The following is a 13,771-nucleotide window of genomic DNA, read 5'->3' as shown; positions in this document are numbered from 1 at the left end:
TGATGTCAATAAGAAAAGGTAAGTCCATGAGCCATTTGTGATCACTCAACTCAGAAACAGCATTCCCATTCTTCTCCACGAAGGCTTTCACTTCTTCTCTCAACTCAAAAAATCTTTTCAGGACATTTCCCCTGCTGAGCCAACGTAGCTCGATGAAATAGAGCACATCTCCATATTCTGACTCCATTTTCTCTAAAAAAGCACGGAACCTCCTGTGCTTTGAGCCCCTGGATCTGATTTGGTTGATGCATTTCACAACAACAGACATCACATTGTCACATGGCAGGCATTAGTAAGGGCCTGCTAATGGATAATGTAGTGAAGAGCAATGGCCTTCTCTACACCCTTCTCTTCAAGTTTTTTTTTGAACAAGTGCCACTAGTCCATTTTTCCTCCCTGTCATCGACGGTACTCCATTGGTTATTATTCCAACAAATCTCTTCCATGGCAAACCTGCATTCTCAATGGCATCACACAGATGCCGAAATATCTCATTAGCGGTGGTCTGGCCATGCATTGGAATTATTGTGAGCAGCTCCTCGGTCAATTCAAAATTGCAATCAACACCGCGGACATAAATTGTGAGCTGCGAAGTGTCTGTTTTATCTGTGCCCTCATCAAGAGCAACTGAGTATGCATCAAAACATTTGGCTTTCTCACACAGTTGATGATAAATGTCACTTGACATGTCAGAAATGCGCTCTGCCACGGTGTTGGCAGAAAGGCTGATTTTGCTAAACTGACCTTTCTTTTCCAGACAGATAATACTTGCAGCCTGTAACATGCATTTTTTAACAAACTCTCCTTCTGTGAATGGTTTCCCTGCCTTAGCAATCAGCTCACTAACCATGTAACTAGCTTTGACTGATGCAACATTCTCTTTGGTTGCTTTCTTGAAGAAATCCTGTTGCCTCATTAGACATGCTTTAAGACTGACAACCCGCTTGGCTCTCTCATTTCCTTGATATTTTGCACATTCCTAGCATGTTTAGTTGAATAATGGTGTTTCAAGTTGTATTCCTTATGCACTGCAACTTTCTCTGAGCAAGTAAGACATGTGGGGATGCCCCATGCTCAACAAAGAAATATTGTGTCTCCCACTTTTCCTGAAATTGTCTGTGCTCGTCATCAATCTTTCTCTTCATGCAGGCTTTGATGAAGTCATGAAGAAGGTATAACAAAATCTAATTCTGTAATAAACTTCTCTCCCTTAGGCCTCCAATAATACAAGGGACAACAGGCAGGAGCAGCGGAAATGAGGTCTGTGCTAGGCACAAAGTATTTGCAATAAAAAAAATCGCATTAGTAAGAAAAAAATCGCAAAAAAATCACATTAAACATTTGCATACCCCAAACGGAACTGCTCAGGGTATGCGAATGTTTAATGTGATTTTTTTTACTAATGCTATTTTTATTGCAATTATTCGATAAGCGAATAATCGCGAATACTGCAATATTTGAAGGCCAGCTGCGAGCCACAAAATGTTGTACGGAGGGCCGCAAATGGCCCGCGGGCCGCAAGTTTAATAGATGCAGGGGCATCCCAGATAGTGAATGGATTTAAAACGCAGTGAGGAATCTGAGGATTCCTTCTCAGACTGCATTTTTTGTTTGTTTGTTTGTTTGTTTGTTTGCTTGTTTGTTTGGGGGCCACACATTTGGTTCTGCACTCAGGAATCTTTCCTGATGGACTCAGGGGACCATATAGAATGCCAGGGATCATAATTTTAGCCAGGTGTGGCTAAGCAATGAAACTCTGGCACTTTTTAAACAAACAAGTGAAAAGAGGAACAGTCTACACTGCCAACACTCTCTGCTCTCACTGTAGGAGACAGGGAGGAGGGGAGAGGTGACCCCCAACACCCCCTTTTTTTCTGGTTTTTGGGTCACACTGGCAGTGCTCAGGGGTTACTCCTGGCTCTGTGCTCAGAAATCACTCCTGGTAGGCTCGGGGGACCATATGGGATGCCGGGATTTGAACCACCATTCTTCTGCACCTAAGGCAAATGCCTTACCACTGTGCTATGTCTCCAGCCCCCCAACACACCTTTTGTCCACAGCTAGATGCCAACAGGCTATGACATCATACTACAGAGCAGAAAATTGGGGTAAAGGGAAAAGATTGGGGCACAGATCTCTGAGTGATACTGAAACAGGACATAATGGAGGCTACTAAGGTCTCTGTGGCAGGACACAAAGGGAACCTGACTATGACAGCAGCAAGTGGCATTAGTGTCTCCACTGATTTCTCTGTGACTGCAGTGTGCTAAGACAAGTCCCACCTGGCGGCTGGGCTGAGCTAGGTGTGGGCAGCGACATGTTCACAGCACTGGCTTTTGCTCAATTGGGCCATGTACAGTGGACCTTGCTCATCACAGTATACTGACTGTCCCCAGGTATCATCACTGAGGGCCAGGAGAGTCTGCAGGCACTCTTTGCTTCCTTCTACATGAATGAAGAGAAGCATGTGCACATATACAGAACCACATACATAGGCAAAAACCCACAGACACATGGCTAGACACACAGCCATGTATGTACATATAAACACAGATCTACACAGATGCACCAGACCACATGCATATGTGAATACAAAAGTACTACAATGGTCCTATGAACACACAAATACACACCAACTTGATTGTTTAACTTGTAAATCAGTGTGTCTGAAACACTCACAGTGTCTTCTCAACCCTAACTCTGGCGAAGCACAGATCAAAACCAAAGTGTGGAAACACATAAAAAAATCAGGTAGCCACTTCACAAATCATTTTCTATCCTTTCACTTTCTCACCCCTGATCTGCTATTTCTCCATATTTAACCCTTTTTACCCTCAGTTCTTAATTCATCAGAAAACAGAATGTTCCCCCACCACACCCCAACCAGCTGCCAACCATCTCCCAAAGAGAAAAGTGTTTCCCAATCTACCTTGCCCCAAACTGGAAGCAGCTGCCACCACTGCTGCTGTTTTGCTCTCAGTGCCCCTTTTCTTCCACCTCCCTTCACTATGGATATGCTCACTACCAGATTCAATTTTTGAGAAACCCCCAGCTCGAGGATATTTCTTGATCTGTGACTTCTAGGAGCCGTTTATCAGGATCAAAATCATGTTGCAGGCTGAAGTTGTGCTCTGGATTCTATTCCCCACCCTCCCCCCAGACTTTCAAAAGACTTAAAGGAGATATGTATATTTCCTTCATATATTTCTTTAGATGTATTTTCTTAATAGGTATAATTCTTAGTGTCTATTTCCTTATGTAAATGTCATTTTCCCCATCCCTTTTGGGGAATTTGTTTAGTTGGAAATTCTAGTAGGTTGGTTTCTCTTGAATTCTGAGTTCATGTTAGAATCAGGTTATTGGGATTGGTTAGCTTGTTATTTTTACCCTCATATGCACCAATAGTATCATATGGCATTTTTCCTTTATGCATAAGCACAATAAAATGGGGGAATCTTACATATGAAAACAAGTTTTTATCTAATACGAATAGGAACTCATAAATTTTATGTTACAGTGAGGCCTTTCACCCTGAACATTTGTTATAGTGACTTAACTTAAGCTTCGATCAGACATCAGTCATTCACCCCTGAACCTTGGATCCCATCTATGGAATCAGCACAGCTTTCTGCACCAGCACCAGGAATCAAATTTTTCTACCAGAGAAGGCCTTAATGCTGCCCTGGCACTGACTTGCTCCAGGAGGGGTTCCTATGACATCCCGGCAACTTGGAAACACAGCAAGGACTTGCTTTCAGGGCAGGATTCTCTGCATCACCACCTAACAGTGAGATGAAACCAGAAGACGCTCCACACAGGGTCTATGTAAAAACCAGGATCTCTAAGTACAGAAACCTGACTGTGATAACTGTGATTGAGAAGAACTTTTTATTGGGACCATAAAGAAAGACTCTGGGATTAGACAACTTAGTATTCTCAGAGCCTATAGTTGGTTGTATGGCAGGATGCTTCATGGGTAGGGTCTCCCTGTTTTTAGACCAAAAAGTTTTCCATTCTATTTTCCCCAACTTTTGCTGCACCTATGCAAAAAAAAAAAAAGGCAAAACAAAAAACAAAAAACCACTGCCCACCACACACCATTTCTTCTTCTTCTTTTATTTTTTCCTTCTTTTTTATCTTTATCTTTATCCCATCTTTTTCACAGAACTTTGGGCACATGGATTACTTTGTTTTACCTCATATTTCTGCATTTTTCTATAAATTTAAGAAGGAATAAAGAAAGGATAGGGGCCAGAGGCCAAGTGGTCTTAGGTGCATTGGTGGAGAAAAAAAGGACCAAACTAAATATCCAAGCCAAAGTAAACAACAAGAGAATCAAAGGCCTACACTTTAACAATCTAAACTTGTTATACTGGCAGACCAGAGGGCAAAGAGTAGTGACATAGGATGTACTGTAGAATCATTGGTGGAGGGAGCTCCACAGTGATGGTGGGCATGACCCTGATTGCCTGGATATCTAAAATTCAACTATATAGGACTTTGTAGATCACAGTGGTTTTAATAAAATAAACTTTAAAAAAAAAATCAGGTAGCAACAGAATCTCACCTAAGCAAAGGATACTAAAAATGATCTGCTGAAAAGTTGCTCAAAGACCACAAGCTGAGTGCAGAGTCCCAGCAAGGCACTTATTGGCACATTGGGAACTCAGGGCTGGAAGGAGTTACAGGTCAAAAGTATCCAGTCTGTGGTCATTTCTGCATCTCAATTAGCAAATGCATCTTCCACCTAAATGGACAGCGGATCCTACAACTGCATCTGCTAAACTCAGTTTCCAAAGCTAGGGCCATAGTGGTTGCTATGATGCTCTCTGGCATTCCAGCCTCCCAGAATCCACATCCCAAGTGATCTCTGGAGAAAGATGAGCCCCATTTCCCATGCCAGCCCCAGAGTCCAAGGTTCATCTCTTCCACAGCATCCAGAGGGAACAGGTCAGCCTCTCCGACAGGAAGAGTCCCCACACCTGCCTAGTCTAGCGAGGGAATTCAGGGGGACCACAAGAGGTTCATGTTCTGCACTGCCCATCACAGCAGCCTTCAGAAAGCCACTTCCTTGAGGAAGCCCCTTAGTGAAGCCCACGGGCAGGAAGCTTCAAAAGAATCCATACTCCAGTGCTTTCAGAGCAGGACCAACTGCCCATTGGGACACCCCAACTCTGAGAAAGAAGCCCAGAAGCTAGGGTGTTAGTCCTCAGAGGGCAAAGGCACCAAGTCAGGAGATTACCTCAAGGATCTGCTCAGAACCCCTTCTTGCTCTACAGCTTATCTGCTGCCTGCCATAAACAAGCCTCCATGTCCTACGGGGACACCAGTGACAGCAATGGTGGCTGGGCAGTGTGGGCAACTGAACCTCAGACATTAATGCCAAAGGACCCAGATTTTTATGACAACAACAAAACCATTCTGAGCTTCTCCATCGGGTCCACCACCCCGACTCTCTACAGAGCTCTGCTCAGCTCACCTTTCAGAGTTGGAAGGGGGCTATCGTTGTCCTGTCCCTCCGGTTGTCCCAAAGAGTCATTTGGGTCAGGAACCTCCACGTCACCTGGGAGAAGAGAATGGCACAGGTGAGATGTGAGGCATGCACTGCATGCAATTTGCTTCCCATTCAAACAAAACTATTGCAGTAAAATTCTACATTAGTTATAGAAAACCTGGATGACTTGGGTGGGGGGGGGTCTTCTGGGATGTAGCATCAACTTCACTCAGCCTAGAGCAACAGTCATTCCTTATTTAATCCAAGAGCAGTAAATTGTAGCAAGGCAGACAGATAAAGCAAATGATGCATAAAGAAGCCTTGGATTCCATTTGGAAGTGCAAGACAGTGGCCGAGAGACAATACAGGGAGGAAGGCACTTGCCTGGCACACAGCCAACCCTGGTTCTATCCAAGGACTCCATAGGATCTCTCTAGCTCACCAGGTGTGATTCCTGAATGTAGAGCCAAGAGTAAGCCCTGAGCACTGCTGGGTGTGGCCCCCAAATCAAAACTAAATAAGCAGGAGACATGAAAAATCTGGCAAAAAACAACACTTCTGAGGCTGGAGAGATATCATGGAGGTATGCAGAAGGTTGTTGGTTCGAGTCCCGGCATCCCATATGGTCCTTGAGTCTGCCAGGAGCAATTTTTGAGCATAGAGCCAGGAGTAACCCCTGAGCACACTGCTAGGTGTGACCAAAAACCAAAACACACACACACACACACACACACACACACACACTTCTGTTTGCCTGTGTTGCCCAGGTAATTCTGAATGGAGTAAAAAGCAGACTATTTCACCCTACCTCAGAACCCACGGGGAGACCCACGGGGTGAACACAGCACCATAGATGGAGCTTGGCTCTGAACTACAGGGAAGGGGGGCTGCACAGACTACCTCATACCCTTGGCACAGACCCTTCATTCCTTTCCTTTGGTTTTTGTCCACCAATTTCCAGATAGGACTTTGGACTGAGCACTGGTGGGAGTTTAGAAGCCATGAGGTGGTTGGGATCTCTGGTGTATGGCATCAAAGTTGATCAAGGAGAGCAATAGAGACAACAGAAACACTGATGCAGCTAAGAAAGTAAAGGCATCGACAGGTGCCCTACGATAACAGAAACACTCCCTTGGAACACAGAACCACTGCCCTTAGCTGGAGAATCCAATGCAGCCAGATCATAGTTGCCTGTATCTAACCTTTCCCTTGGATGTAAACTATCCCAGAATCAAACAGTTCTTGGAAGAGTTCACAGTCCCAGTACTAAGACAGAGACAAGTCCCAGACTGCTGCAGAACAGAGCAGAGCCAAAGCAGGAGGCATGAGTGGGCTGTTTTTGTTCAAGACTCAGACTTCAATTTGGGTTGAAATTCTAACACTGGCATGTTCCACATAGCATCACTCAGCACTGTTTAAATGTAGGGGACCACAGGAAATCAAACACACTTGCAATATATACATACATCTGAAAGGGGCAGGAAAATTATTAACTGTTGAGCAATTGACAAATGGTGTGAAACAGTCAAATAAACACACACCCTAAAGAAAAATAAGCACCGATCATCCATTTCCACTGTGTGAGTTTGCCAGTTCTTCTCACAGGTATCAGAGCTGGGGTGCAGACACTGGCACGCTCCTGGCAAAAGAGTCGGGGCTGATCTGAATGTGCCTGCTCACTCGGAAGGAAGTAGCCTCTCCACAAGGACAAGCAAAGTCTGTTGATGCTAACAATGCTGAGATTTTTCTGGGAACCGGCTGTATAATCTTTGGTACAATTGTTAGAAGTTGAGTTTGGGTTTCTTTCAATCCCCTAGGAAAATTTTAGTTGGGGATTTGGGCAAAAACATGGCTATTTATGTACTGAGAAAAGGAACCGGCTGTATAATCTTTGGTACAATTGTTAGAAGTTGAGTTTGGGTTTCTTTCAATCCCCTAGGAAAATTTTAGTTGGGGATTTGGGCAAAAACATGGCTATTTATGTACTGAGAAAAGGAAGTGAGTTTCAAGAAGCCCATTCAGCTGATATTCCAAGATCCCCAGGTCTGGAGGAACCCTCCAGGTTGGAGGAAGTAGAATTCTCATGTCCAGGCTGTATGTACTTCCTCTACATGTCCATATGGACAAATGTGTAATAAGGGCCTTTCCATACTCATGGCCAGCCCCTGTCCTGTGTGTCAATCCATGACTGTGTCTGGTTGTTGCAGAGCACTGCTTTAACTGAGAAATAAAGACACTACTTCCATTTTCAAATTTAAGTGTGTCATTCTTTAAATACATAAAGCTACTGCACTTAATAGTTGTCCTCAATAAAGAAAGTGAGTGTGTGTCCTAAAACAATGTGATACCACAAAAAGGAATGAGAATGTTCTCTTGTGTCCCTCAACTCCAGTGAGGTTCCTTCTGATCCTAAGACATTCAACAACATAACCCAAAGAAACAGTGGAGACCAAGGCAAGACTCAGGGACTAAAGCATGGAAAGACACAATTGCTGAAATCTCAATCCTGGGACAGCAGATCTGAAAACCTCCAAACAGATCCACATTCCCACACAGATGGTGCCCAGAGAGAGACATGTGGAGTTAGGCCAGGAATCTACCAGAGTGAGCAGAGTAGGCATAAACATGGGCACAGGCCTCAGCCAAGCTTTCTCCCACACTTGACTGTTCTGTATGAACCAGTACTAGCCAAACTACCTCTGGCCCCTCTGTACCCAATCTCCTCTGTGACCATCAATAGTCAGAGATGAGGCTGGTCTCTGGTGGTATGAGTCTGTAATGTCTCCTACACAGCCATCTGGGCCTCACCGGGACTGAGTCCAGTTTTGTCCAGCCCCCTGCTGACAAGGGGTTCTTTTTACTAATGGACAAAAGCAGGAGATGTAAAGAAAGGAAATACTCTGCTCCACAGTGTAGGCAAACACTGTCAGGTGTGTGATTAATGCTTTATGGGGACAGTTGAGTATCCAACACCCTCAATGGTATTCACAGACTTGGTGAACACTCAGAAGGAAGATAAAGCAACATGGAAGCAAATATCAACTAGGTAGTGACTGACTAGAGTCATATCTTTTTTTTAATATCTAAAAAGAGAGAACCTGGGTTTGGAGAGATAGCATGGAGGTAGAGTGTTTTCCTTGCATGCAGAATGACGGTGGTTCGAATCCTGGCATCCCATGTGGTCCCCCAAGCCTACCAGGAGTGATTTCTGAGTATAGAGCCAGGAGTAATTCCTGAGCACTGCCGCTGTGACCCCCCCCCACACACACACACACACACAAAACAAACCTATAAAAAGAGAATCTATTAAATGGAGGGACACTTCTACAAAATTCCTTATTTAACAAATAACAAAGGGAAGGAAAGATGGAGAGGGACTCTTTCACCAAAATACCTTATTGAACAGTTCACAAAGAGGAGAAAAGATAAAAAGTGGGGACAATAAACCATCTAACTTAAGACAGTGGACTCAATTGTCACCGTTTATGGGAACTAATCAGAAACCTAGTATGGTAGCAACCACAGTTACACAATGAAAGAAGGAAGAGGCTCAGAGGCCACTGAGATTAATAAGTAGGTAAAGAGTACTGGCCTCTTCCCAGCCTGAGAGTCCATTCTCTCATTTTTATTTTGAAAATATATGGTACCCCCACCCGAACTGGACTCTCCAGTAGAAGTGTCTCTCCATTTAATGTTTATATAAGAGCCAAGTCAACTGGATTGTTGAACTTGTTCTAGCATTCCCATAAGCACCAATCTCACCATGTAATACTGTTTTTCCTTTGCATAGGCACATTAAAATGGGAAATTATATACAAACACGTTCTTATCTGATAGAGATAGGAACACACAAATTTTCTTAAACGGTGACAATTGTGTCCACTGTCTTAAGTTAAATTTATTTTCCCCACTTTTTATCTTTTTTTCTCTTTTTATCTTTTTTTCTCTTTGTGAACTGTTCAATAAGGAATTTTGGTGAAAGAGTCCCTCAGTTTAATGCTTATGTTTGAACAAGGTCACGGGGGGGGGGGGGGGATTGTTGGACTTGTTCTTTCTTTCGGCCCCCTTATGCTCTGATAATGCCAGGTGGCATTATTCCTTGTTTGCATGGGCACATTAAAATGGAAAATACTATACATACAAATAAGCTCTTATCTAATAGAGATAGGAACACACAAATCCTGTGGTGCAATGGAACCTTACACCCTGAACATTGACATGATGACCTGGCACAGGCCTCAGAGGTTTGGGCATTTTCCAGTCACCCCTGAATCAGGGAAGCCATCTATGAAACATCCAAAGTTCTCTATGACATCACCTGGAAGCAATTCTCTACCAGGGAAGACCCTACTGTTGCTCTGACATCGATTTACTCAAAAGAGTCTTCCCTTAACACTGAGAAGATTTAAACAACAACAACGATGACCTGCATACTGGACAGGGCTTTCTGCATTGCCCTTTAATTGTGAGTTGAAATTAGATGCCACTCTGCACCATCCTGACTTCAATGTAAGGATATACAGATTCCAGGATCTTCAATACAGAAACATGATACCAACAACAGAAACTGTGAAAAATATAACTGTGTGGGCACTACAGACAATGACCTGGATTGGACAAGCTAGTTTGCCTGGAGCCTAAAAATGGTCTTTTTATTTATTTATTTATTTTATTTAAACACCTTGATTACATACATGATTGTGTTTGGGTTTCAGTCATGTAAAGAACACCACCCATCACCAGTGCAACATTCCCATCACCAATGTCCCAAGTCTCCCTCCTCCCCACCAGACCCCCGCCTGTACTCTAAACAGGCTCTCCATTTCGTACATTCTCATTATTAGGAAAGTTCAAAATGTAGTTATTTCTCTAACTAAACTCATCACTCTTTGTGGTGAGCTTCCTGTGGTGAGCTGGAACTTCCAGCTCTTTTCTCTTTTGTGTCTGAAAATTATTATTGCAAGAATGTCTTTCATTTTTCTTAAAACCCATAGATGAGTGAGACCATTCTGTGGTTTTCTCTCTCTGACTTATTTCATTCAGCATAATAGATTCCGTGTACATCCATGTATAGGAAAATTTCATGACTTCATCTCTCCTGACAGCTGCATAATATTCCATTGTGTATATGTACCACAGTTTCTTTAGCCATTCGTCTGTTGAAGGGCATCTTGGTTGTTTCCAGAGTCTTGCTATGGTAAATAGTGCTGCAATGAATATAGGTGTAAGGAAGGGGTTTTTGTATTGTATTTTTGTGTTCCTAGGGTATATTCCTAGGAGTGGTATAGCTGGATCATATGGTAGCTCGATTTCCAGTTTTTGGAGGAATCTCCATATTGCTTTCCATAAAGATTGAACTAGACGGCATTCCCACCAGCAGTGAATAAGAGTTCCTTTCTCTCCACATCCCCGCCAACACTGTTTATTCTCATTCTTTGTGATGTGTGCCATTCTCTGTGGTGTGAGGTGGTATCTCATTGTTGTTTTGATTTGCATCTCCCTGATGATTAGTGATGTGGAGCACTTTTTCATGTGTCTTTTGGCCATTTGTATTTCTTCTTTGTCAAAGTGTCTGTTCATTTCTTCTCCCCATTTTTTGATGGGATTAGATGTTTTTTTCTTGTAAAGTTTTGTCAGTGCTTTGTATATTTTGGAGATTAGCCCCTTATCTGATGGGTATTGGGTGAATAGTTTCTTCCACTCAGTGGGTGGCTCTTGTATCCTGGGCACTATTTCCTTTGAGGTGCAGAAGCTTCTCAGCTTAATATATTCCCATCTGTTAATCTCTGCTTTCACTTGCTTGGAGAGTGCAGTTTCCTCCTTGAAGATGCCTGTAATGTCCTGGAGTGTCTTGCCTATGTGCTGTTCTATATATCTTATGGTTTTGGGGCTGATATCGAGGTCTTTAATCCATTTGGATTTTACCTTCATACATGATGTTAGCTGGGGGTCTAAGTTCAATTTTTTGCAAGCGGCTATCCAATTGTGCCAACACCACTTGTTGAAGAGGCTTTCCCTACTCCATTTAGGGTTTCCTGCTCCTTTATCAAAAATTAGGTGATTGTATGTCTGGGGAACATTTTCTGATTTAATGATATTCCTCTAAAGATACCCATGACATTCTTCAAAGAAGTGGATCAGGCATTTTTGAAATTCATTTGGAACAATAAACACCCTAAAGCTAAAGCAATCATTGGGAAAAAGAATATGGGAGGAATTACTTTCCCCAACTTTAAACTGTACTACAAAGCAATAGTTATCAAAACAGCATGGTATTGGAATAAGGACAGGCCCTCAGATCAGTGGAATAGGCTTGAATACTCAATAAAAATGGTCTTATGTCAGGAAACTTCAGGGGTAGGGTCTCCTTGTACTTAGGCCAACGTTTTTCCTTTCCAGGACCCCCATACTTTGGTGGGCCCATGCAAACGATAATTGCCACTCTGACATTGTTTTTGCAGTGCTCCTTTGACTCTAAACCTTCAAGAAACCACTAGTAAAAATATCTGGAACTGCAAAAAAAAAAAAAAAAGGTTTGCATTAGTGTTATGCTCTTAGTTACACTAGCATTCTGAGGGATAAAGGAGGGAGATAAGGGATATATGCTTGGGAACAGGGATGAAGGGAGGACAACACTGGTGGTGGAAAGGCCCTCATTTATTGTCACTGTGTACCTTAAATATCACTGTGTAAGATTTGTAATTCACTTTGGCCACAATAAAAAAAAAAAAGAAAAGGAATAAAAAAAAAAAAGAGAACCTATTAAAGGAAACATAATTTAAGTGTGGCTGGTTACAATAATATTGTTTGATTTGTGTCAGTATTATACCCTGAAGCACCAAACAGACGCTAAATGTAATGTAACTTGGGCGGCTGGAATAGGAAAAAAAAAAATATATATATATGGTAAAGTCTAAAGAGTGCAGGTTTTAGTTAAGAACTGATATTGATCCATCCAGTGACAAGTGTCCCATACAAACCTATGGTGTTGACACTAAGGGAAATAGTGAGGCATTTTAGAATTCTCAAGTATCATCACAACTCATGTATAAATCCTAGATATTTCTAAACTAAATTAAGAAGTTTACTGGGGAAAAAATCACATATTACATCCCATTGTTTAAGCTCTACCCCACAGTTTAAAAGTAATGAAGTCTTTCTAGGGGCCGGAATGGTGGTGCAGCAGTAGGGTATTTGCCTTCACATGGCTGACCTAGGACTGACCATGGTTCGATCCCCTGTTTCCCATATGGTCCCTGAGCCAGAAGCAATTTCTGAGCGCATAGCCAGGAATAAACCCTGAGTGACAGTGGGTGTGACCCCCCAAAAAAATAAATAAAAAAAATAAAAGTCTCTCTAAACACCTATAGTCTAATGACTCAGTCACTGGATAGACATCAAAGCAGGGCATGGATACTAACTAAGCATACATACAAAGTGGACACGAATTCACTGGCTATAATGTACACAGTTTGATGATTCAACCACAGGTGATGGGTTCTCAGCACAGTAAGTAACTTTGGAGAATGGTGGACATTAAAATGAATCCTACCAGGAGGACTAGTCCCTAGTAGCAAACAGTGTGGGGGTGAGGGGGAGTATGGTTAGGACAGAAATGATCACTCACGACATGAACTGGGTGCTGAAAGAAGGTAAAGTAATATGCACCATAGTTTCTCAGTAACAATATTGCAAACCATAGTACCTAAAAAAATGAAAAAGAAAAGTGCCATTGAGGCAGGCTGGGAAGGGTGGGAGGCCAGGAGGGATACTGGGGACATTGATAAAGAAAACTTGACACTGGCGAAGGGGAAAATGCTTGAACATTCATTGTACAACTGAAACTCAATTATGATCAACCTTGTAACTGTGTATTACTGTGATTTAAAAATAAAAAATCATTTTTTAAATCTTACCCTTTGAAAAGGCCTCCAATCAAAATAGATAAGGGACAGCTGGGAGTGAAAGATAAGAACAGATCAAAAGAAGCCCCCAGCCAGACTCATGGTCTCTGCACTCTTCACTATGCCCAGATTGGGTAGGACTTGCACGCTTATGCCAGTCAAATCTCAGACCCAGAAAGTTCCAATTCAGTCAGGGCTCAGATAGCTAGCAAGTTCCAATTAACGCAGGGCTTGATGCCCAGATAGGGGCATGGTGCTGAGTATAGGAGTCTCACCCATGAACACTGTGGCCACAGCATTTACTTTTCCTAATAGAAAAGTTGGACAATAGGAATTGCTGAGGTACTGATGGAAGAGGTCCAGGGACAGGCAC

The 13,771-nt window shown here is 42.6% G+C and overlaps 1 protein-coding gene across 1 annotated transcript in view; it reads right to left on the bottom strand.

The window, feature by feature from the left end:
• Positions 1 to 13,771, bottom strand: part of ROR2 (receptor tyrosine kinase like orphan receptor 2) — a 104,790-nt gene that overhangs the window by 39,553 nt on the left and 51,466 nt on the right. Inside the window, exon 3 of the mRNA XM_049770912.1 lies at positions 5,480 to 5,563. Coding sequence (XP_049626869.1) covers positions 5,480 to 5,563 — 84 coding nt within the window. The remainder of the gene's footprint in view (positions 1 to 5,479; positions 5,564 to 13,771) is intronic.

Source organism: Suncus etruscus, chromosome 3 (assembly GCF_024139225.1).
Source record: "Suncus etruscus isolate mSunEtr1 chromosome 3, mSunEtr1.pri.cur, whole genome shotgun sequence".
NCBI lineage: Eukaryota > Metazoa > Chordata > Mammalia > Eulipotyphla > Soricidae > Suncus > Suncus etruscus.
This window is presented reverse-complemented; position numbering and strand designations above follow the sequence as displayed.